The sequence below is a fragment of the Notamacropus eugenii genome, chromosome 1, assembly GCF_028372415.1.
Source record: "Notamacropus eugenii isolate mMacEug1 chromosome 1, mMacEug1.pri_v2, whole genome shotgun sequence".
NCBI lineage: Eukaryota > Metazoa > Chordata > Mammalia > Diprotodontia > Macropodidae > Notamacropus > Notamacropus eugenii.
In genome coordinates this window covers 140,739,094-140,764,784 of record NC_092872.1, presented here as the reverse complement: position 1 = coordinate 140,764,784, position 25,691 = coordinate 140,739,094, and the positions used below count along the sequence as shown (strand labels likewise).

Sequence of the window (25,691 nt, the reverse complement as noted above, 5' to 3'; positions counted from 1 at the left end):
AGCAGGGAGGAACAACCTCCACTGCACACTTTACACGTGTGTCAGCAGCAGACAGCGGTCAGCGAGCTTTAATAATCACCGCGACAGCTCATCTTTCCATGAGGCTTTGGATTTTACTAAGTGTTTTCCCCCAAAGCAAGCAGTACAGGAAGTGATGAAAAGTTTTTTAAAAAGGAGAAAATTCAATCCATTCCTCCAATAAACACATTTTAATATAAGGAAAACGAGGCACTCAAATTGTACTCAATAAAATGCTTGCTAACAATCCTCTCCTTAAAAATAAAGCAATTTCATGTTTAATACAATTGCACATGTATAACCTGTATCAGATTGCTTGCTGTCTTGGGGCAAGGAAAAGAGAAGAGAGGGAAGGAGAAAAATTTGGAACTCAAAATCTTATTAAAAATATAATTTTATAAATTTATAAAAAATGTAATTGGAAGAAATAAAATACTATTAAGGAAAAAATACAGCAATTTTATGACAATGTGCCTTTGAGTGTAAGATACATGTCCTGTCATGTCCCTTAAAAGTATTTCTAGGTCTGCTACTGCTACTGTCACAGAGCACAAGAGAGCTGGACATGAATGGAGAATAAAGGGAAACAAGAAACAAGGCAGAGCATCTCCACATGACAGATCAAGAATAACTGGGTGCTAAAGCAGGTTTAAAAAGTGTCAGTAGATAAGCAAAGGTCTTTTGCATTCAGCAATAAAAAGAAAAATGTTGGAAGGATAGAATGAAAAGACAGGGAAGAAAAGGAATTCATTATAAACTAGTTAAAAAATTTTTTAGATACTGTCTTAAAATGTTGATTTTAAATTTGGAATATGGCTACCATGGCAGCAAAAAGTTGCAATCACTTAATTTCAAGAAAAACTAACAGTCAGAGGGTAATAAAGGTGCAGTGGTTACTAAATTATTTGAATTCTTATTCCTATTTGAATGACACTATAATTTTTGGCAGGAAATTTGATTTAATTTTTTAAAAAAATGTTTATTTGGGGGAATGGGAATAGGAAAGAAACATATGTGCCTTGAACACATCTGTAAATATATCAACACAAAAAGGAAATTCCTCGATTAAAAAGGCATATGTAAATGATACTATGACATGAAGGGCTGAGAAAGACCAAGAGAAATATGGTTTAGAACTATTAAAGCATAGCCATAAAGTTTCAACAACTTTCTCCTAAAGAGGTTATACATTTATTCTAACAACAATCAAAAAATGTTTGCAACTTCTACTTTGTGGCTTGAGAACCACATGAAAACCAGTTTCATGCCATTATAGCCACTTCTCATTTTGAATCAAGACATTATTACTGCCTTAATCAACTGAAATGAGACTGACTTTTAGTTGCAAGTTACTAATTTAGGTATATCCAAATTATTTAAGTTCCTTACATAAAAGGGGTTTCAGGAATATCCTTCCTACAAAGTGCTCCTCATACTACTCATTATCCCCAGGTCCCAATTCTAAATATCACCTATCATCTCCTCTCCAAAGACAACAGGTCTACCATAAAGGAGTAAAAAGTAGAAAGCACCCTTGCTGCTACAACTCTTTCCTTGCCTTAACAGACCTTATATCTTGTTGCGCCTATGCCAGGATCTTTATTCCCTCCCCTTCCAGAAATTCTATTTAACTCTTCATTCCTTTAAAATTGGAACCATTTGACCATATTCTCATTAATCCCTACTTGGCACTCATGTCCTGAGCCACAGGCAATACCTGCTAGAAGTGTTTCCAAGTAGAGGCTTGTAACTGGGGAAAGCCCTACTCACAGTGACTAGCAGGTTAAACAAGGATAAGAAGAAAGAAGTAGAAATGTATTTCTGGTTTCACAAGCTATATTTCTGAATGGATTTTCTCATAAAATATTATTACAAACAGGGGCTAGATTTTATATTATCACTCCTGATGCCATATTCTAGGTAAAAAAATTATTCAATAGGCTTTTGTGGGAGGGTAAGAGAACTTAACCTCCATGTACAACACTGCTTCTACGGGGAAAATTTTGCTCTGAGTTCTAAATGACCAACACAGACTCACAAGATGGTAAGAACTAAAAGAAGTTTGTCCAATTAGAAATGAGAAAACTGTGGCCCAGAGTTTAAGCCACTTGCCCAGTTCAAACAGAAGGCAGTGGCAAATTTCCTCACATTAAATCCACACTCAGAAGACAACTGTCATCTCTGAGAATACCCGTAGGCTCTGAAGACAACAGGTATCATCTGTGATTTTCTTTGTTTTGTTTTATGATTGACTTAGCCTATGATTTCTTCAGTGGAGGGACTCCTGGTTTGGAAGGTCCTCTAATAATGCTGAGCAGGAGCTTCTCTGCTACTTACAGTCTAAGAGCACCTGAGGAGGTGGAGAAAGGAAAGCATGTGCCCTGAGTCACATGGCTGGGAGATGGCAGTGAGTCCCCAAACCACACCCTCCTGATTCTGAAGCTAGCGAGCTCATTATCTACTCGATCACACTGTCTTTTGATTAAATTTGTTGGGGGGTGGAGTGGGGGTGGAATACCCTACAGTCACTGCGTCACCACACTGTATGTATATGTATGTGTGTGTGCATATATGGTGTGCACATGTGTCTGTGTATCTATCCATCTCTCACATGTACACACAGTTACTAGCCCTCACCAAGACAAGTCTAAAAATCAAGCTGACAAAATTGTTTTCAGTAACTACAACATAAGAGGCTCTGAAGCTGAGTCCTTTAAAGAATGTATTTTGCATGTGTTTGCACATGCATGTGTATTAATTGTAACTCAGGCTATGCAGTTCAAATCCAGAAAAAGAAGTCAAATTATAAACACAGAGTATCTTGCCAAAATATGGGTCCTAAAATAATCCTCAGGTAAGAGCAATATAAACAGAACACAGACATTTAAAATCTTTGGTAGAAGTATTTTGACAGAAAAAGTGATTCAGAATTCATAAGAGACTATACAAACCACCAGAAATATATGAAGTATTTCTTAAGAGTACATTTCCATTTGGGATATAATTTCATAATAATATGCTATAGAATTAGGATGGATTTAGCTTGTACGTTAATAAACTTTTCATGTAAACTGTATGTATTTTTTATTTCCAACACTAAACTGATTAAAATTTGACCTACTTTCCATAAGTATCAAAGTATAAACTATAAAATAATGGCTTAAAATAAACACACCAGAATTTAGATATGTAAATGGCTGCTGTCCATTTCAAAATAAGGATGCAGGGAGGCTGTACAATCATTCCAGTGATGCTGCCGCTGTTCATGACATATATGAAATTGCCTTTACGCTCGCTCACACTTCTGGTTATCCTCAAAAACAGTGAATCTTCATTTGCTAAGGGTGCATTTTTTTAAACTCGCTAAAAGTCAGAGACACATCTAATAAATAAGGTGAATACTCACACTGGCTGATACAATTCTTAGATTAAAACAAGGGGTGATTATAAAGTAATTAGGCTAATTTTATCATATGGCTTGCAAAATGGCTCTGAAGGCAATTCCAAAAGAAACCTAAAAATATTTTTTTTTGGTTAGTGTATATTCTCCCAAACAGACTCATTTAAAGGGGAAATTTTTGAATACATAAATTCTGATATTAATAAGTTTAAAAATCTCATCATGCCTGTCATATCATATATGTTTGTATACTACTGAAAATAAAAGGCCCCTCTCTCAAGGAAAGTGAAAGTCATCACAATTAAAACCAATGCTTTCGCAGGGAGAAATTTATTTCAAAAAAACATTCTTTAAATCTTGAAATAGCAATGCTAATAGAAATTAATGAAATTCTCTTAGGTTAATCTCAAAAATTTTCATAAAGCAGCACAGCAGCACACATACACAGAGATAGCTTTGCATAGTAAGAGCTACATTTTATCCTATCATCCATTTCTGAGGCTTACCAAACCTCTTAAATACATTGGTTAATCACAACAAAAGAGCTCTCACCAAATTATCTTAACACTAAGGGGATGAGCCAGTCCCTTCTGGCTAAAATCTTCATATCAATTCTAAACATAACAGCTATTTTTGACTAGTCAAGACCCCTGGGTTAGTTTTAGCCTTCTAACAGAAGTTAATTTAGTACCTGCTGGTGCTGCTGCCATTACAGTTAGAGCTGCCATCGATTTGGTGCCTATGTAGTGACTTTTTACAAGGAAGCGGGCTAATTCCAAGATTGAATCAAATGGCTGGCTTAATACTTTCTGGGCCCACTCACACACAAGGCGGCAGGCAGCTGAGATAACTTCCTCATCAACAGTTTGGAGTTGCCCGGAAGGTTCGGCTCCTTCCAACTAATCAAAGGAAAAAGGAAAAGTTAACTTTCAGAAAGCTCAAAGAAAAATTCTATTCAAGTACATTTAGAGAACATGCATCCTCAACATATAAGCAATAAATCAAAACCTAAGACTGTTGTATAAAAAGAATGAAATTAGCTGATTACTATAGCCACGAAAATTTTAAGTATATGCTCACAGGCATCAGAAATAATATAACTGAGGTTATAAATTATGAAAAGGGGTTTGTAAAAAACACCTGCATACTATATTAATATTTTCTAAAACCATTAAAACGATTATGTTCCATTTTATTGTTAATTACAAATCATTTGTTAGAGGCTATAGTGCATTTTGTCTCTGTGGAGTGTTTATTTTAGTTTCTTAAAGGCAGTTTTTGGTCCTAATCTCGCTTAAATTTGACTACACTACATGAATTTCAATGCTGATGTTAAATTGTCCATTTCTAGTAAAAAGTCAAAAAGAAAACAAAACAGATGTCTTACCCCATCTCCACTTTTATGAAAGTCAAGGTTGGGCAGTGTTGGCATATGAACAAAAGCTTTTTTCCTTAGTCCACTGTAGCAATACGTAATACAGAGTTAAGTGCTAAAATACTCTTCAATAAAAATGGGTTACTTTCAATATTTTCCAGGTAGTCACATAGAAATCAAAACATTATCAGTAAAAAGTAATGTCTACCTTACTAAAACCCTAAATAAAGTCAAATTTTCAGTACAATGTGAAACTCTTAAACTGAATTGAACATGGTAAAATTTTACTCATCTAAAATGAAAATAAACAACTGTCACTAGCTGTAAATTTATGGATAAACTGCCCTGTTAAGTTGTGCTAATTCAGAGAAACTAGTCAGCAAGGGAGGAATAGCCAAATGGAAACCTGGCACAAAGAAGGGAAAACTGTTGCTGGGGCAGTTGGCCAAAACATCCCTTAAGAGTGTCACAAGGCTTCTAACCTTCTCTCTCCCCTCATGCTTCTTCCACTAGAACATGTAAAATTCTCATCTTTAAGATGATGAAGACACATCTGGGCACATTTGATTATGTTCATGAGTCTAGGAGGTCCAGAAAACAATAAAAGGTTTATAAAAAAAAGATTAGACTATTTTTAAAAAATGGGCAATCTTGCTTTTCCTTTTCATTTATCCCATATTAGTTAATTTTTTTATTATGTAAAAGACAGCTATGTATTTTTCAAATGATATAAGACCTCCTTCAAAAACCATATCATATATTTTAATGTTTCCAAGTTTTATTTATACTTGTTTTTCCTTGTTTCTACATTTTGTTCCTAATTACAAGGTACGATTTTCTTCTGACTTGACTTTTACTTCCTATCAGTACATGTTTTAATGGCCAGGCTGAACATTTTTTGATGCCAATCTTTCAGTTAGTACATTTTGCTACAGTGTTTATAATGTTTATATTTTTTGTAGCAAGATGCTTTAAGTTTCTAAAGCTATGAAGGAACAAGAGAATGAGAACGTAAAGATCAGCGTTTCTCTTTCATTTCACTAATATGCTAATTACTTATTGAACTATGAAGTTTCTCCAATCTCTTTACTTCTAAGAACATGAGATCAGACCACTAAGTAATATAAATACAGCGTTAAGAAGTCAGGTAAAGCTACCTTACTATCCTGATAGAAAGATGAGCTAATCTTTTTTCAAAGCTGCTCCTCTACAAGTCTAATGATGGCCAGAAAAACAAAATTTACTTTTTGTTTTGGTTGTTTGCATTTGTTGACTTAATTTTGTTTCTAAATTTAGTTAGTGGCTGAACTATAACAACAGATGTTTTATAAGCAAATGCTGAAGAGATTACTGAAACTGTTCTAGTAAAGGATATTTTGATTTGCCTCTTGTGCCCAGGCGGCGTGCCTTCATATTTGGAAAGACGTTTTTCATGATCTTTCCAAAGTCAGCAGCACTTAATGGATGATAACCAAGATTGTCGCAATAGCTTCTGCAAAAGAGGGAGGGGTGGTTTAGATAATACCATAACTTAGGACTATATTAGCATGGAAGTGCCTTGAATACCATTCTTAACCTTTTTTTTCCTTTAAAGAGCTAAACTGATTAGCAAAAGCCAATTATCCCCATTTTTAACTGACTTAGATTTTATTTATTATTACTGCCTACAATAGTGAGTCATTTCAGGGTAGGCGGCTGATCATTTCCACAGGGTTAAAATATGGCTTTCAAACAGTATTCATGGAACCTATAGAATCTGGTGAGAAGTAGTGCTACTACAGAGCTTTCCATCCCCACTACAAATGTCTCTTCTCCCATAAATATGCAGAAAATACGACTGTATGATTTAACACTGCTCATTCAGTGTGCTGACCAAAGCAAACTGCATCAAATCTCTACAAATTCAGTTGCCAGTGTCATCATTCACCTTTATGGTTTAAACAACCCAGAAAGAAAATATGAACTAGTCAAAAAGAAAAATTAATTTAGTACATAAGAACCATGCCAAAGAAATTCAGAACCAAATGTAAATTAAGCTAAACCAAACTTTAAAGATGGAAATACAAGATAAAAGTTTTCTGAGCTGAGGAAAACAAAACAAAAACAACAAAATGAGACTTCAAGGAAATCAAGGCCAAAGGAAAAAGGACCAGGCAATTATCCCAATGAGAAGTTTAATACACCTGTTCTCTTCTTTTTATTCTCTGGATTTGGTGACACTCTCTGGGTAATATAGCAACTATCATTTTCTTCAGGCAATACATTTCTAGTATCTTAGTATAGTTATATGAGAAGAAAAGGAGGAGAGCTAGATGTGAGCAAGGTCAATGAAAATGTCAGGAAGGCAGAATTCATGAAACCTAGTGATTTCAGATAACTCCAGCTAGACATGGTGGCAGATGCCTATAATCCCACCTATCAAAGAGTCTACTAGATCTCTTGAGCTTACAAATTAGGAGATTCAGTGGGCTAAAGTGTTCACATGTCCACACCAATTTTGATATTAACATGATGAGTCATCAGGAGTAAGGAGGTCACTAGATTGCCTGAGGGGAGAGTTAGTGCAGGGCAAAAACATAGGAGGTGAAAGCTCCCATGCTGATCAAAGAAGGATAATGCCCAGGAATAGCCTTTGCACTGCGGTCTAGGTGAAATATGGAGAGCCAGTCTCAAAAAAACAGAAAACAAACTTATACGAAGGGCAGGATTCTGCCGTTTTTTTATTTTGGCTCCCACTAGAAAAATGAATTATAGCCCACCAAAAGCCATCATTATTTTATATTTAAGTAAAGTCTATTCTAGGAAGGAGATATTACATGCCATTTGGTAAGTATGCAAATAGATATTAAATAATTAAGCTAGGTGGCACAGTAGGGACAGCAATGTGGCACAGTGGATAGAGTGCCAGGCCTGGAATCAGGAAGACTCATCTTCATGAGTTCAAATTGGGCCTCAGACACTATCTGTGTCATCCTGGGCAAGTCACCTAACCCTGTTTGCCTCAGTTTCCTCATCTGTTAAATAGCTGAAGAAGGAAATGGCAAACCACCCCAGTATCTCTGACGAGAAAACCCCAAATGAGATCAAAAAGAGTCAGATATGACTAAAAATAACTGAACAATAAGGTCAAAGAGTAGACAATGCCAAGAAGAAAACAATATGATTCAACATCCTACATTAATAAGTAAAGCATACAACATTTTATATATATCCAGTATAAACAAACTGGGTAAAAAGAGATAACAGGGTCTCTTTATTTTTTTTAAAAAATCACAAGATTTTCATTGCCTGAGGTAATTTCATGATTTTTACAGAATCTTAAAGAGCTAAATATAGCCTTCCAAATCCTCTAAGTTTGTATCCAATAAAAAAAAAATCCCTTCTATAAAGCCTAGTGAACCTCTCTGGGCATCAAGATCCCTGATTTCTAATTCTAGCTGTTCCACTAGTTAGGTGTTGTGGCCACAGGTTAGTCTGTGAACATCCATGGACCTCAGTTTGCTCAACTGTAAAATAAAAAAGTTTGAACTACATAATCAATAAGGTTTCTTCGGCTCTAACATTCTATGACTAGATAATCTCTGAGGTCTCTTTCAGCTCCAAAATTCTTCCAACATATGGTAGATGGTCATTAATCCTTTGACTTAACCACTGCTAGATCATGGAATATACTGCTTCCTCAGGTAGTCAATTTAAGGAACATTCTTTTTTACTACTGAGCCAACATTTGTTTCCCTGAAACTTCTTCTGCTAGGTCCTCAGAAAAAAAAACTAAGCCTAATTCAACTAACTCAATTTGATCACTTACTATCACGTTTAAAGCAGTGCTCCAGAGCACAGGGTCATTTCAGGATACCTACAGATCTTTTGTTTTCACGCTTTACAACTTGGATTGCATGTGGATTGAACAAGAAATGGTGTCACAACACCCAACTCAGTGTTAACTTGTATTTATGCAGTATATTCAGAGTGAGAAACAATATGTTCACAGTATAACACACTGCTACTCTTAAAATTAGATCATTCCCTTTTTTTAAAGGGTATGTTTCGTGATCTAGTTTTTAAACTAAGCCTAAAGATTCCTAACCTGGTTCATTTCATCCTATTAAAAATAATTAAATTTATAATACCTATTATATTTCTACATAATACATGTATTTGAAAGAGCGCTGGTAACCAATGTTACACTGTTACAAATTATTTAAGGCACAAAAGACATTGTAGGAAGGACAGTGTGATAGTAGGCCGCAGCAAGAATGAAGAGTATATTTAACAACTACAGAGTAGTGCATGACGTAACTGATAAGGAGACTAGTTAGAGGAAACACTAAGTATAATTCCAGGTTTGTTATGGTCCTAAGTGATTAATAAGACCACAGTATTGCCTTAATGATCTGGAATAAGTACTAAGTTCAGTAGAGTGGAAAAGGAAATGTGGAAAGAGTGGAAGGAGAGGACTATGAGGTCAACGAGTTGGATGGATGATCAACATGGATGGCAAGGACTGAAAGAGAAAGAAAAACTTAAAAACAAGTGCTAAGTTTATCTAGGTATGTCCTAGGTAATATGGAGACAGTGGTAAAGTGGGAGATGCAGGAAACATTCACTGTATGTGCTGGTATTTCTTAAGAAGGAGCATGATATGTGACTAACCTGGTTCCCTTGGGTATCTCACAAGAGTGGTAAGAATACAAACTGGACTGGACTGGATTGAGGAATATGTGGTAAGGAAGTAGATGCACTATAACCACTCATGGTTTCACCATGAAAAGACTAGAGGTATACTGACATTTGGAAGGGAAGATGTGGGATGCATAGGCATATTTATGGGCTACATCTTATGGTACAATAGAAAAAAATACTGGACAAGGAATCAAGAAATCTGGGTTCTAGATCCAACTGATTAAGACCTTGGTTATGAAAACTGCTGGGCTTGTTTCTTCATCTGTAAAAAGGAAGGGGATTGGTCTACAGTATCTCTAAGGTCCCTTTAGCTCTCAAACTCCATAAAATTACTCCCTCTTTTCCTCTGAGACAACCAAATGGTAGATACAGAAGGGTAAGTATAGAGAAAGGGGAAAAAGGAATTTGTTTCCCTAGCTCAGGTCATGTCTGTTATGGGGTACTAGGTTATATTCATTTCTGGAGAATCACTACAAAAGAAATATAGAAAAAAGAGGTAAATTAATCCCTTCTAGTCAAAATTATTTAGTTATGTGTTTGGTGGGGAGGAAAAAAGTTATTACAAGAGGAAGCTACTTGTCCTTTAGGGGACAGGAAGAAAGTAGGAGACAGACCCCCAAGAGAATGTGACTAAAATGTACCACCAGGGAATCACATCCTAATCTACCTGGTAAAACAGCGCTGAAGGTTTTAGCTTTTGAGCAAAAAGAAGTGAAAGGAAAAATATCGTACACCAACACTTAGCGTGAAATACAGCAGGTACTGCACAAACAACAGAAGCTTTGGAGTCAGAGAACCTCTTGCCGCCTCTATGGGGAAGGAAACCTTTTAATCACTAGGAGTCTCAGTTTCCTTATCTGTAAAGTGAAGGTTTGGATGAGATGACCTCAAGTCCCTTCCCACTTTAAACCTATGATCCTATGATCTTTCCCATTCTACCTGTAGAGAATGCACAGTAGTTTTTAGGTAACAATGCAAAGAATGTATTTTTATCATATTATTTGTAATATAAATTGTTATATTAAAAGAAAATTCTCAAAGACATGTTATAATTACATTTAAAGGCCACATGACTTATATTTACCTATCATGAGTGAACAAAAATTGATTTTTAGTTGCAATGCTTATTTCCAATTACAGAAAAGAAATTATTTCTTAAAATTGAGGCAGAACACTTTGTAGATGCTCACATATTTAAACATTCTATTTCTAGATACAGCAGTTATTGCAAATAAATACTAGATATCATTCTGATGTTTATATAGATTTAAGTAACATTTACCTATCAATCACTCATTATACATTTAATATCTTAATCCTCCTAAGGAAATAAGGATATATTAAAAATATTAATTATATCATTAAACTTCTCAGGATTTATTTTACATTGATAAATATCCAGATACCTGACGTGAGTGGTAAGTGATGATAAGGAGGTTGGTGAAAGTAATACATACAAATGAAAAAATTCAAACATTTCTTATTCCTCCAAGCAATTAAGACACTTAACAAATAAAATGACTATAGAAAAAAGAAATGTATGAGTGAATGAGTATCAGTAGTCAAAATATAGTTAAATTTTCAATAATTAAATATAATAGTTTTCTACTAAGCATTTGTAATTTCATAGACTGGCAGTTAAACTGATTTTTGGGGTTGCTAAATCAAGAAATAAATTATTTAAACAAGAAATTCATCTACAAATCATTTTTACACTTCTTTCTTACGTGATAACAAGAGAAATAATGGTTATTGCTGCTGTCTTTTTTTTTTTTGCTGAGCATTTACATATATCAGAGATTTAAGATTGGTTCATTCCATCAGCTTTCCCTATTGGCTCATATTTGAAAATAACAGATCTTTTTTTTTTGTAAATTTTGGAAATATACTCATAGATGTTTAAAGATGATTAGATTACAATTTAACAACCATTTATTTAATGCCTAACTTGCTACAAGTAACGTACTGATGAACACACCATAAAAGAAATAAAAAAGCAATCTCTGACCTTAAGGAGTTTACTTTATACATGAAGACAAACAAGTACCCAAATAAATAAATAAATACAAGATTGTTTGAAGAGGGAGAAAGTAGACAATAAGTACAAGGGAGGGGGTAGTGGGGCAGTTGGGGGATGCAGTAATTTCTTGCAATTAATGAATGAACATTAAAATATGTAGTTCATATTTTAGGATCCACAAAACTTTAAAACAAGCATCTTATATATAAATCTTGTGAAATAAATGTACTGATTAAAGATAGTAAATTAGCTAAAGACAATAATAAAGGGTTAGCCAAAATAAAGTAAGGGAAGGGAGTTGTTTACATTACTTTTCAGAGGCAGATCAGAGTAGCTGCTATTTCTTTTGTTTTGGCTCTCTCAGTTGACAAAATAACTTGACAGCTTTTATCAATCAATCTCCATTAAGTGCCTACTAAGTGCCAGGCACCATACTAGGTGCTGGAGATATAAACAGAAAGAATGAAACAGTCTCCACTCTCGAGGAGTTTTCATTCCGACAATGCAAACAGCTTCAATAAAGACAAATATAAAGGATATTAACACAAACACTGCTTCTACTCAGTGAACTGCAGGAATTCTGACTCTGAGCTTCAGAAGATTTCATCCTATTTTTTAATAGGAGGAAGTCTGGTTTTTAATTAAAATCTGTATTCATCTTAATTAATACAAATTAACTTTAGAAATCATCCTATGTAAAAACCCAAATCTCCGTAAGGAACATACCTTATTGTCAAGAAGTCGGTATATTTAACCTAAATCCTTCGTGCTGCAATTTAAACCTCCTAATATTTTCTAAGTAGAATTTGAAAACTTTTTCACCACACTACCCCACTTATATGCATGGAAATTTTTCATTTATCAGGCAGTTTCTTCAGTCTATTTTCTAAACCTTTTATGTCTCGCTATCTATCCACCATAATCTTCCAAAACTTTTACATCTGTCAAGTTACATAGGTCCATACTAGACAGTATACGTACTTGCCATCAATTCAATATATCAAAAAGTTACAATTTCACAGATGTGGGAATTCCCTCCACTTATGCAGACTGAAACTGTGCCTTGCTAGACTGCTGCTTTGAGTTGTGGTGGGGGTAGAAATGTCTCACTTGGCAGCAAACCTGGATGTCATGCAATTCCAAAGTGCTATGCTGACCCCCAGATGAGATTTTCAGTTGGTCGTCAAAACCTTTCCGTATTGGTGGAACTAACCCAAACTTACACTCCACTGGCACAGCCTTGAAGGATCTCAAGATCATCTCTACAACACAATGAAGAGTTGGGGTAGGACTTGGCTAGAGACGTAACTGCCATATTCCTATATCAGCAATTCAACAGCATATTTATTTCTTAGGAGCAGTCATATTGCTTAATACATGTCCACCATGATTCAAACATTTTAATGTCTCATAAATTACTTAGCCTATATATAAAGTTTATTTTTCACATTAAATGAACTGTTCTTCACTAATGCATGCTGGACTTTGTTTCTAACCATTTCTCAAATTCACCTCCATCTTATGAGGATGTGAGCTATGCCATTCAAATTTTATGTCAATCACTTTTTGTTAAAAAGTGATCCATTTTCATTGAAATCACTGATAAAAAGTTAAAATTAATGATTTTAATGGTATTTTTAAAGATTAAGGAACAGAGGGGCAGAAGCCCCTAAATTTCCTTGAAAGGTAGTTTAGGGTAAAGTATTTGGGGTTAAATAAAGAGACAAGGTTCTAATTCTACCTCTGACACCACCAGCGTGAAGACGGCCAGATTAATTATTCTCTGTAGGTCTCAGTTTCCTCTTCTGTAATATGAGCTGGCTGAGTTAATCTTGAAAGTCCCTCCCAAACACAAAATCTATGATTCTGCTACAACCCACACCATTGTGTTAAATAACTTTTCTTAGGTTCATTGTTCCTTAAATGAGGTTGGAACATGTAGAATATCTAGGTTATATATTTGGGGAAACTGGCAAGATCACAGACATAGCAATTATTTGTAAAGCAACTTGCACACAGCAGGCATTTAATTAAAATCTGCTAATTATGTATGGAACTATATAACTACTCTCCCCAAACTACATCAGCACCACTGGCACTGGTTTCCTCTTTTCTCAGTTTCTGTCACATACTGCCCACCCCATCTATCACTATCACATGTTTCCTGACTTGCTTCTTCCTAGAGCTCTACTCTCTATTTCCTTTCCTATGATCATTTCTGCAATCTTCCTCTATGGTAACATTTCTACTTTTTTGAAAGAAGGTTTATGAAGCTTTGCAGGGATCCTAAGTAAGTTTGTGAGCTTAAAAATTCCAAGAATCATTATTACCTTTAGTGCTTATCGCAAGATTGTGCACAAGGAAGTAATTCATAATGAAGTATTATAAAAGGTCCAGTCTATGTTACAGCAGCTCAAATGGATGTGACAGAGGAAGGCAGAATTGTTCTCTGTGACATTAGCTTCAGAACATTTGGGATATACCTCTCCCTCCACCAAAAGCAAAAACAACCCGAAAGCCCAACCTAGTTTCCCTTCATAATCTACTACAAATCTGCCTTTTATTACTTTATCCAAACCTTTTCTGAAGATTTTTTTTTGCCAGTAACTAGGTTCCTCAAGTTTACTACCTGCTGTGCACTTCCATTTATTTGTCCCAAATTTCTCTCTTTAAAGCTTCAAAGGTTGCCCTCAAATTCTGGGAATTGCTGAATAAGTCCACGTTCATCCATACCATTCATGATTTTAAAGACTTCAGCTTGGTATTCACTGATAATGAAGCAGATAAAAGTATGTGAGAACTGTATAATACTCAATCTCTTTATGTATCAGAAGACCCAACACCTACATACAATACTTACTTATATTCATCATAGACTTCCTGCTTAGGTAGCGAAGTCTCAGGATGTTCCTCCAACGTATTTCGAATCCAAGAAAAGGCATGCATTTGCTGGGCACGGCTTGATGACATGGAACTCTGATCACTGGTCACAAAACAAAGATACATTTTAGCTGAAATAGTGCTTCACTTTGTGACTTTTTTAGACAAACCTAAGCTTTCTACATAGAACAGTCTGAAAATAAATAAATAAAACAAACTTATGATAACTGGTCAATTCCTGATGACATGTAGCAAGGAAGAATTCTTCAATTGAAGTAACAGTAATTCACCATTTCCCACCTCTCTTTTCTACCTCAAGCAGAAAGGAGATTTGGCCCCAACTTTTTTCAATTAAAAATTCATAGCAGTGCTTCCCTAAATTGGTCAAGAGATGCAGAACAGACAGTACACATATATGATTTAGTAAAAATAACCAATTGTAAGTTTTGGTGACAATCTGTTTCCTGAATTTGCTAGACTGTCAAATTTTTGATAAACTGACACAGAAAGCAAATTAGTTTTTAGTTTCCTAGAACTTAGGAAAATATACAATATACAGAATAACTGTACTAGAAATTTAGCTAAAATAGAATATATGATATGGAACAAAATTCAATATCAAGCAGATCTTTGTTACACAGTAATTTTGTTAAAAAATGTTATGAAATGGTAAGCAGTGACATGATACAACAACATTAACTTGGAGCTATCAATGTGAGTTCTATGTAAGAAAAACTTCTTATTCAATTAATTTAAAAAAAACCTAAACTATAACATCCAATCTTAAATGAACTTTAATTTTCTTTATTATATATACCCTAAAAGAAACTGAGACATTATCACCACTGAAAAGTACTGCAGATGAAATGAAAAAATCTTTGAAAAGAAAAAGTGGACTGCTAATGAATAGGCATATGGAAAACTATTCCTATAAGTACATGAAGATAGACTTTAGAAATTATTCAGTTCAACCCTATACCTGAAAGCACAAATCCTCTCTATAACAATCCTTAGCAAATGCTCATTTGGAAAAAAAGAATTTTTTCTAAGTCATCTGGTTTTTTCTTGAAGACCTGTAGAGAAGATGAACTCACTGCTTCTTTGAGACAATGGGAAGCTCCTAACTGTCAGTAAGTTTTCCTTAAAAATGTGCCTTTATCATTTCTACCAACATAATAGCTGTGTCTTTTGGAGCTAAATAACTAAATCTAATCTTTCTTCTACATGATAATCTTAAAATATCTGAAGACAGTAATCATCATATCCTTCTTCAGTCTTCTTTTCTTCCCCCAGACTAAAAATCCTTTACCAATCTCATCATGCTTCTCTGTGTAAATTTTCAACTGATCAATGTTTTAGGACTTCATAATCCCAGTTTAATCTGGTAAGGCTGAATAACACCAACTGAAAAAGCCATAATGCCTGAAATCAACAGTAGCATTGTCCTGACATTTTGGTAGACAGTAAAACAAACCAGTCAAATAAACTACTTCACAAAGCAACCTGTTTAAGTGCTAGGTAGTTATAGCTGTTTTAAAGTTATTTATATTAAATTAAAATCTGCTTATACTTTTCATCTATTGGTCTCAGTTTAAATTCTCTGAAATGACATATAAGCACTTTACAATCACAAGATAGTCATTTAAATAGTCTACTCTTTTAAAGGTTAAACATTCCTTTTAATTTTTATCCTTCTGACATGGTTTTCAGCCTCCACACTTGAGTCACCTCACTCTGGACCCACTCTGAACTGTATATTCCTATTAATATGTACTGTTTGAAATTGAATACAATACTCCAGAATGATTTGTGACAAGAAGAGTCCCATAAAGAAGACGTTATACTTATTAATGCAGCTCAAGATTCTGTTAGCTTTTTAAATGGTCACATTAAAAAACTGATTCACATAGAATCTAGATTGAAAATACCAACTTCACAGGGGCAAAACTGAGAGGAGTGATTAGACAATGACTGTTAGCATTAAGAGAAATAATCACCATAGAGAAGAAACCTGGCAATTGCTTCTAAGGGTGCTGCAGTCCTTCCTGCCGCCTCAGCTGCCACAGTCACTCAAGACTCACAAAAAAACCCACCCTTGCCACCAAATTCCATGGCACTATCAAATTGTTCAACATAATAGAAATGACATTAAAGAAAATGAATACTACCATTCTACCCCATAGACTATGAGAGTTTTCTATCTGGTTTATGTCTGCTGTCTCCCCCACACGAATATAAACACCTCGAAAGCCCAGGACTGTTGTACTTTTCTATTTGTATCCCCAGCACTTAGCACAGAGCTTTACACAAAGTAAGCACTTAACAATGCTTGTCCATTAATCCATTCATTCAGGAAAGTTCATATGATATTGACTGTATTGAGAGAAACAGAATTCCCAGGAGAAAAGACATGGCACTTTTGCTGTTCTCTGCCTGGTGTGATAATATCTAGAGTAATGTGCTCTGTTTTGGATACCACATTTTAGGGAAGGACATTACTAAACTGGAGTGCCCAGAGGAAGGCAACCAGAATGATGAAAGGACTCAAGGTCACGCCACATGATGACCTTAGCATCATGGCAGTAAGTAAGAATGTTTAGCTAAGAGAAGGCTTAGGGGATATGACAGGCATCTTTAAATTTATTTGAAAAGTTGTCTTGTAGAAGAAAGACTAGGCTTTTTCTGGTAAGCTCCAATGGGCAGATTTAGGCTTTAAATAGAAACTCCCTAACAACTAACACTGTTTCAAAGCGGAAGTGCTGCTGTAGAAGAGGGATACAGGTCCTCCTCACTAGTGGCCTTCCTAGAAGTATTAGATGTTCGCATGTCAGCTATGCTGCTGAAGAGTCTCTTGGTCAAGTACAGGTTGGACTAGACGATAACTGAGATTCCCTTCCAACTTTGAAATTCTGTGATATGAGGCTGAAGCCAGAAGGGCAAGCTCCAAGGCAAATAAGCAACAAGTCCAGTGCAGAAACACAGAGTTCTGTTTCATCTGATCAGAAATAATTTTGAGCAGAGATAAATCCAAGTCTGTCACCTATTTTACGATTGTGCGTTGAAAAGATAGACATGAAGCCATCAAATTTCATTCTTGACAAGGTTCTTGTTCCTTTTCACCTGATAATTACTGGTATCACTTGTACTATGCGGCTTCTTTCATATATGTTGGTCTTCATAATTGCATTTGCTGTTTTATGTGGGCTTTTGCTCCTATCTTCTCAAAAATTAAATTTAAAGCTCTCTTGCTCAGGCTGGAAAATTCACCAAATACCTTCTTCCTAAGCTATCAAGTCCCTTCCAGAATCTTATCATTATGGGATCATAGACCATAGCCCAGAAAACTAAATCCTTCTCTTGACAACATCAACTTCTTAGGTCTTCTTTTCTCTTTCAAAGTTACCATCATCAATGGAAAGAAGACAGGAAAACACTACTTGTAATCCTAATTCTTTCAGTGTCTTACTCAGAACCTGAAGTCTCTAAGGATGCATTCTTTCAACTACATAAGTGGTACCCACAGAAGTCAGCAGAAATGGATAGCAATTAGTGAATTTATGATTCTCAGCAGGCTCTCTGTCATAACTTAAATTTATGTTCCTAGAAGAAAGCATACTTCTCAATTGACCATGACAAGTGTGACATACAGTCACCTCTACTCCCTGTGAAGTACACTCATCAAATACACATACAGACTGACGTCTATGAATTCTTCTAAGGATCTACGGAGCACAGAATGGTGTTGCTTCTTCAGAATTATCCTTCACAAGAAGAGTAAGGCTCCCAGGGTGTAGAGAAAGTTCATTATTTCCTTTGAGATAAAACTTTCTCACAAAAGATTCCATTTTGGGGTAAGAACTAGCGGGGGAAAGCATCTTCTGAGTACTAAAAGAAGTTGGGGCAAGGCCTTGGTAAGGTAGGTGGGGTGCTGAAAATATCAGGTTCAAGATAATAGTGGTAAGATCTCATGACTAGATCATGATGAGCCTAAAGTCTAGGCAGGTAAAAACAACGGCGAACATGATAAAGAAAAAAAAAAAAGGAAGACCGTAACAACCAAGGGGATTTTATAAAAGCCTTGTTTTGTCTGACAAGGAGAGATCTAGAGGAAGTGCTAGTCTTCTACTCATCTGTATGTATAGCATTGTGCTTTTTAAAGTACTTCCTCATTCGTTCCTGTGATGTTGGCTGGGCAGATAGTAATACTCCCATTTCACAGATGAGGAAATTAAGGCATAGAGACTGAGGCCATTCACTCACAGCTACACAGTACTCCAGCATAGGAGTAAGTCCTGGAACCCAGATCTCCCTGCTTCTTGTTTTACAGCCTTTCCTCTAGAAGTATGAAACGTGATGCAATACGAATGCTCAGGTTTATACGAATAAAATGTTAACTTCAGGAATGTCATAAGCCAATCTCCTTTCCTCATGAGAAATTAGGTTTGAAATGGAATACCATTTTATGCTTGAGGATATTGAGATTTTTTTTAAGGTCTGTTTGACCTCATTCTTAGAGAACTACACATATTAATAGAAGCAAAGGGCTAGGTCTCTTCAGATATAGGGCCCATCATGGCTAGGCATTTTATTGACCTTGCAGAGATTTGGAATTTGAGGGATGGGAAGCTTTACATTCCTGGGCCTCTTTGATCACAGCTGCCTTATTTCTAGTATCACAAGTTGAAGGGATCTTCAGCTTCTCTTGAAAGGTGACCCTTTCCAGAACAACAATTGTAAAGGTCAGACATTTGTCCACAGTGGTACTTCGAGGATCTGTAATTCTGTTGCTGTGGGTACTCCATTTATAATACATATGAAACTTAAGAATGTCTTAAGAATGTGGTGACAGAAAACATCATCATTCTCCATTCAAACTGGTATATTTCTACAACTTGACTAGGCTGTTACTTGAATAAAAGGCATAAAGTCTTTCATTAGGTCTATTCTCAAAAACTTTCCAACCTCAGAAGCTGGCATAATCTTCAAGAACCCAGAGACACCTAAACACCAAATAAAAGCATGAGAAGACTTGAATGGAGAGGCACAGAGACAACTAGCCCTTTTTTTGTGCCAAATGTTCTCAACTCCTTTGACGAACAAGTATCTTTCATGAAAGGAAACATCTATTTTGGTCCTGGTATCCTGGTAAACCTATACTTGGGTGAAAATTGGATATGTCATAGAGCAGTGGCATCAAACTCAAATAGGTAGAAAACCACAAATTAACACTATCTGTGTTGTACTGTAATTTTATTTTGTTAAACATTTTCTAATTATATTTTAATCTGGTTTCATCCGATTTGTTTATGAGCTGCACAAAGCCCAACTTTGTCACCTCTGCCATAGTATCTATATGTTTTAAATGCTAAAATCACATGGGCTTATAGGACAAGCTCCCCTCTCCTACCCACTTTCCTTTCCTCCACAGCAGAGTATCTTTAAGAGCTTTTACCTGAATTTCTAGGTTTCTAGAGCAGGCGCAGAATAATCTAACTAGACTCCACAATCAGATTTAGAAAATGGCAAAGATCTTAGTAATGGTACTTCCTTGGTGAGGCTAATCTAGTGATTCATAGTTGCATTAAGGTCACATGAAGATACAACTTTAAAGTGAATGTTAGAAGCAGATTGGTTATAGCTCCAAGGCAAGGTTCCTGAGCCTAACCAGAAGGGGCAGAAAACCTTTTTTATTTCTGATCTTAAAACAGAATTTTTTAACCACAGCAGTTGCTGCACACTCCCTCCAAAATTTTCTGGCCAACACTTTCAAAGATAAAATAAGACAATATATTAATGTGTGATGTTGGAAGAGAATGAATGCGAATTACCCAGCACTCTGAAGACAAGGATAATCTAACTGGCTCAAGGACATCAACAAGCCCATAAATCCATTCAAGTATTTAGGAAGTAAACAGAAAATCAGAAAGAACTTGGAATTTATCCTTAACTTACAGCAGCACTTGTATACTGCAACTTCCATTTAAATGAGAAACCTAAAAAAAAGGCAACCTTCCTATATTTCATTCCTTATCACAGTTATCTGCTTATCTGTGGTTTCCAATTTTCAAAAATGACCAAAGGTGTAGCATCTTATCTCTAGAATAAAGCCAAAGTAAGTATTTACCTTTACCTATGTACAAACACCTTTTGGTAGAGAAGAATACAGGATTTTTACTAAAGTAACAACTGTATAAGTATTTAAAATGATCTTGTTCCCCAAGTATTTTCTGAGACAGAGTTCACAAATATATTATGACAAAAATGGAGGACTGTCTGTATTTTTCACTAATGTCAGAGACCAAGAAAATATATATACCTTTTCTCTCCATTGCTGAGACCAGAAGGCAGCTGAAGGTAGAGGTAGAGTTTCTCTAGGTCTGTAAACTTCTCAACTTCTTGCTAGTTATAAAGGATTAAAGAGGAAAATATTTTTAAAAAACAATACATTTCTAAACAAGCTAACCAATTCCCTAAAACAATTAGCAATCAAAATTACTCCAAACAAAAAAACTACTTAAGAGTTTTTCATTCTGTAAGTTGTTCCATAGTCAAACTAAATTGCTTCACTGAGTAATTACAGAAAAGGTCAGATCAAGCAGAAACTTTGTTATTGTTGCTCAGATTACCAGAATAAATGCTATGATACAGCAAAGCTTTAAACAACACTATTTCCTACAATTTACTGTATTCAAAAAGAGGCCATGTGCATAGTGTAGTGGAAAAAAGCACTGGATTGGGAGGTAGGAAACTGAGACTGCAGTCCTGATTGTGCACTAAGTAGTTGTGTGAACCTGGACACATTTCATATGTAAAACGGGTGGGGTGGGAGGTGGGGGGGGTGGGTTGAAGTAAATGTTTTACACTAATGTTTTACCCTTCTAACTTTAAAATTCTGTCATGTGATTTATCATTTTCACAGATGTAAGATACCTGTGATAGCTGAAAAGACTGAAGGGAGACCAGACCAACAATTCTTTTGACTCTATGAACATTTAAAGATTGTTCTTCAATTCTTAGCTATAATGACTATTTATAGTGCCTGCCAGAGACCTGCAGTTGGCCTTAGAACTATCCCATGCATGGCAATCTGATAGGTTGTTGGCTATTGCTTCTCTACAGCTATACTACCTTGACTGAAAATGAATTTAATTGCATTTTTCTTTTAAGATGCCTCTTTTGTCCTCATTATTTTGATTTTTTCTAGTTCATAATATTATCAAACAGCATCAATTACAGTTCAAATTCTAGTTAATAAATCACAATAAAACAAGAATAATCATATATTTAAGATATGGTAACCCATATTTATTGGTAACATTCAATATAATAAAACAATACAATTAATGAGTCTGAATGATTTGGAGTTCACGGTTGTACGAGTTTCTTTGTCGTTTTGCGGGGATGGTGGGTGTCCAAAACTGTTTTGGTCAATGAGAGGAACTTCTATAGACAGGAAATTCCTTTCCTTGATCTACTCACCTGTAGCAAATAGTTTTAGCAATCAAGTCTAAGCCCCTTATTTTATAGACAAGGTAACATGCACTGAAAGGTTCAAAAACATGCCTATGATCATACAGACAGTGTGACAGAGGTAAGATTTGAAGGCAGCTCTTCCTGACACCAATGCCAGTCCACTAATTCACTAGGTCACACAACCTCTTACACCTCCATAAAAAAGTAATCCAATTAATGAGGTATTCAGGATAGAAAAATATGTCAGACAACTAATTCTCTCGAAGAATACATCCACCCAGAAGGCTTTAAACTACTACCACTTTTGATTCCCAAAATATTTCCATTCCTGACCGGCTCATCTTTTCCCAATCCTATAGTTTCAGTTATCCACAGGGCAATAAAAGGGTTTTATGGATTCTGTGGTCTGACTTTCTACATTCTAGTGATCCTCTGTCCAATATTCCCATCAGATCATACAGCTTCTGCTTAAACACTCTGAGTAATAGAAAATTAGCCCTTCACGCAGCAGCCCATTCCACTTTTAGTTTGCTGTAAGTAGTTGGAATAAGCTTCAATTACTTGGTCAAAATCTGTCTCCACCTAACTTCTATCTACTAACCTTGGTTTGCCTTCTGAAGATATATGGGATAAGTCAAAATTTTCTCCACACAAAAGCCCTTAAAACAAAGAGAGCTATGTTGTATTCCCCCTGGATTTCTTCTACAAGCTAAATATCTCTAATTCTTTGACTACTTTTCATGTGATATGGTTTAACTAAGTCTTTCTACTATACTGATCATCCCCTTCAGGTAGTAAATATTCATCTAAAACTATGGTACATAGCACTGCTCATAACACTCCAGGTGTGGTCTGATCAGCCCATAAGATCACTACCTCCTAGTTCTAGATACTTTAATCTCTTAATTCAATCTAAATTGAAGTTGCCTTGGCATTTGTCCCTCATTATTAAATCACATTTAGCTTGTGGTCAAATAAATCCTTATCTCATCCCCCCACCCCATAAATGCTGTAATAACACCTGGCCCTTGTTTGGGGATACCTGAACCTAAGGCTAAATTTAACTTTAAATATAGCTCTACAGAATGTTATTATCTTAGCTTTGCTCCACTGTTCCATCCCATGAAAAATTTTCTGGATCCTAATGCTGTTGGAGTATTTTCCAGCACTGTGCCATATGCAGCACTGATTAAGTATGGTTTCTATCATTCAAATAAATGATAAAACTGTTGTACAGCATAGGGTAACAATTAGAATCATCCTTTCGACTTGACAAGGAGCTATTAATTAACAATCTTCACTTCTCAGGACCACACATTTAGACCCGGAAGCAATCTTAAGAGAATATTTAATTCAACTCCCTCCCCCCATGTCATTTTCAAGATACAGAAAATGAAAAGTAATATACCACACAGGTAGTAAATGACAGAGATAGAATCTGAACACAAGTCCTCTAATTTCAAATCCAATGCTATTTCCACAGCACCACAATTTTCTTATTATTGAACCAGTTATGAATCCCCCTAGTTATACTCTCATCTAGCCCACATCTTTCCACCATTTCTCTAACTACAGAAGAGAATGACAAATAACTTGCTGAAATCCAGAGTTCATCATTTACTCAATCAATTTAAGAAACCTTTATTGTGGCTACTATATGCCAGCTGAGCTAAGCACTGGGGATACAAAAAGAACCAAAGGATCACTCCTGCCCTCAAGGAGCTTAAACTCTAATAAGTTTACAATCGAAATGATCAATCTAATAACACTATGAGAAAAGGAAAAAATGTTAGTTCAAGACTTTTAAAAAAACCTATATCATATCCTAGTGATCACAGTTTCACTTTCTAGATGTTCACAAATGATCTGTTCAGTCACTTATTCTAGAATTTTGCCAGACCATCTTACTGGTCTATAGTTTCTAGTCAAAGTCAATCTTCAATCTTTAGCACTTCTCCCACAATCCATAACTCCTTAAAGGATGCTGACAGTCTCAGTGATTATGTCTCCATGTTCCATTAGCACTTTGAGATATAATTCCTTAACTCAAAAGACTAGAACTCATATAAAGAAGCCAACTGGGTTTTGTTTTTTTTTAATACCTCTGCACCTTTGACACCTTCTTAATTAGTGTTTGTTTTTTACCTTTTGGCTTGTAGATTTTTCTGACAGACTAGGAAAATAAAATAAAAGAGGAGTAATTATGTATTGAATGAGTGAAAAAGTATTGATGAACCATTTATTACATGCTAAGCACTGGGAGTACACATACAAAAGCAGGTGGTTCCTACTCTCCAGAAGCTAATATTTTAAGGAAAGTAGGGGGGGCAGGGAGAAACACATAGAGAGGAAGAGAGGCTGAGGAAGGGCTTTTTGGACTGGAAAATCACAGAGATGGTGAGCAGAACAAAAGAGGACTCATTCAAATATCTTTTCCTCCTGGAGGGGTAGTATTGATTTCATTACAGTTATCATAATAAAGAAAACAGGTAGAAAGCTGTATGCAGGTTAGGAAGAACAGTGAGGTTATTCCTTTTCTATTTGTTTCTCCAGCGGTAATAAACCCTTTTAAATTGTGTATAGTATTTTTCTAAAGCCTCAGTCCTTTTTTTGCTTGAAGGACGTTGCAGTTCAATGACATTTTTAGCCTTGGTCCTTATGTGATCTTCTTTCCATCTTTTAAACATATTCTTTTAAAATCCAACCCCCAGTGGAGAAAACCTGGGTCATCTACACTTATTTCCTGATACTCTGACCATTTCTTCATCACTGGGATAATTTGTAATTGTTATTGTAAAAATTTCCTTTTTTAGAGTCTCTCTGTCCACTGTCTTCTCCTTTTAAGTCTCCAGTCAAGGGACTAGATCTTTTACTGAGTCACATATGTGACTATGTCCCATTACTCATTTAACTTGACTCTGAGATTTACATTTGAATGTTATATCAGTATCTCAAAGTTAACAAACATGTCAAAAACTGCATGCATCTTTGCATCCCCTATCAACAATTAAAAAGCGTTTGCCCCTTCCCAAAGTTGTGATCATAATACAGTCACAGATAATAATAGCTATAACTTATACAGTGCTTTAAAGTTTGCAAAGCACTTGATATTTTCTCATTTTATCCTCACAACAACTCTGGAAGTCGGTGTTATTATTATTATCTCCATTTTACAGATAAAAAAAATGAAGTTTACAAAGTTAAATGCCTTGTCCAAAGTCACAGAGCTAGCACACTTGCCTGAGACTGGATTTGAACTTAAGTCTTCTTGATTATGAAGTGTCCAGCAAGCTATCCACTTAGATAATTCGCTGCATATGTACCCTAAACTGTGTTGTTTCTTAAGTCTTTTGCTTTTTATGTCATCCTTTCAAAAGTACATTACCAAATCATAATAACACTTTCCCTATTTTTGTCTATTGGATGTTTCTCTTCCTCTCCAAGCACATTTGTAGTTCTTACTTGTGACAACTATACTTGGATAATTCTTTTGGAAAGTGAGTTGAATGCCAGATCAACATCACTAAAGACATGACAACCTAAATAACAATGTTCTCTCAGCATCCAAGAGGAGGAAGGTGATAATTCCACTGTACTGCACACTTCGGATATATAACAGCAGGAATACTCAGTATAATTCTGAGGGGTACATTTTAGGGAAGCCATTGATAAGCTGAAAAGTACCCACAGGGTTATCAGGATAATAAAGGTCCTCAATAATAATAAAATAAATCACTCTTATTTATAGAGTACTTTGAGAATTGCAAAGTACATGACATACATCATCCTAATTTGAGCCCCATAACAACTCAGTAAAGCTAAGTACAAGTATTATCATCTTT

General features: G+C 35.5%; 1 protein-coding gene across 3 annotated transcripts in view; it reads right to left on the bottom strand.

The window, feature by feature from the left end:
• The window catches only part of RFX7 (regulatory factor X7), a 180,207-nt gene that overhangs the window by 11,774 nt on the left and 142,742 nt on the right, over positions 1–25,691 (bottom strand). The window contains exons 3-7 of one of the 3 annotated variants that reach the window (XM_072615859.1): positions 20,693–20,775; positions 14,357–14,479; positions 6,169–6,285; positions 4,806–4,890; positions 4,110–4,317 (exon numbers count right to left, since the gene is read on the bottom strand). In XM_072615859.1, coding sequence (XP_072471960.1) covers positions 4,110–4,317; positions 4,806–4,890; positions 6,169–6,285; positions 14,357–14,479; positions 20,693–20,775 — 616 coding nt within the window. The remainder of the gene's footprint in view (positions 1–4,109; positions 4,318–4,805; positions 4,891–6,168; positions 6,286–14,356; positions 14,480–20,692; positions 20,776–25,691) is intronic. The other 2 variants (XM_072615840.1, XM_072615851.1) reach the window with 2 other exon arrangements.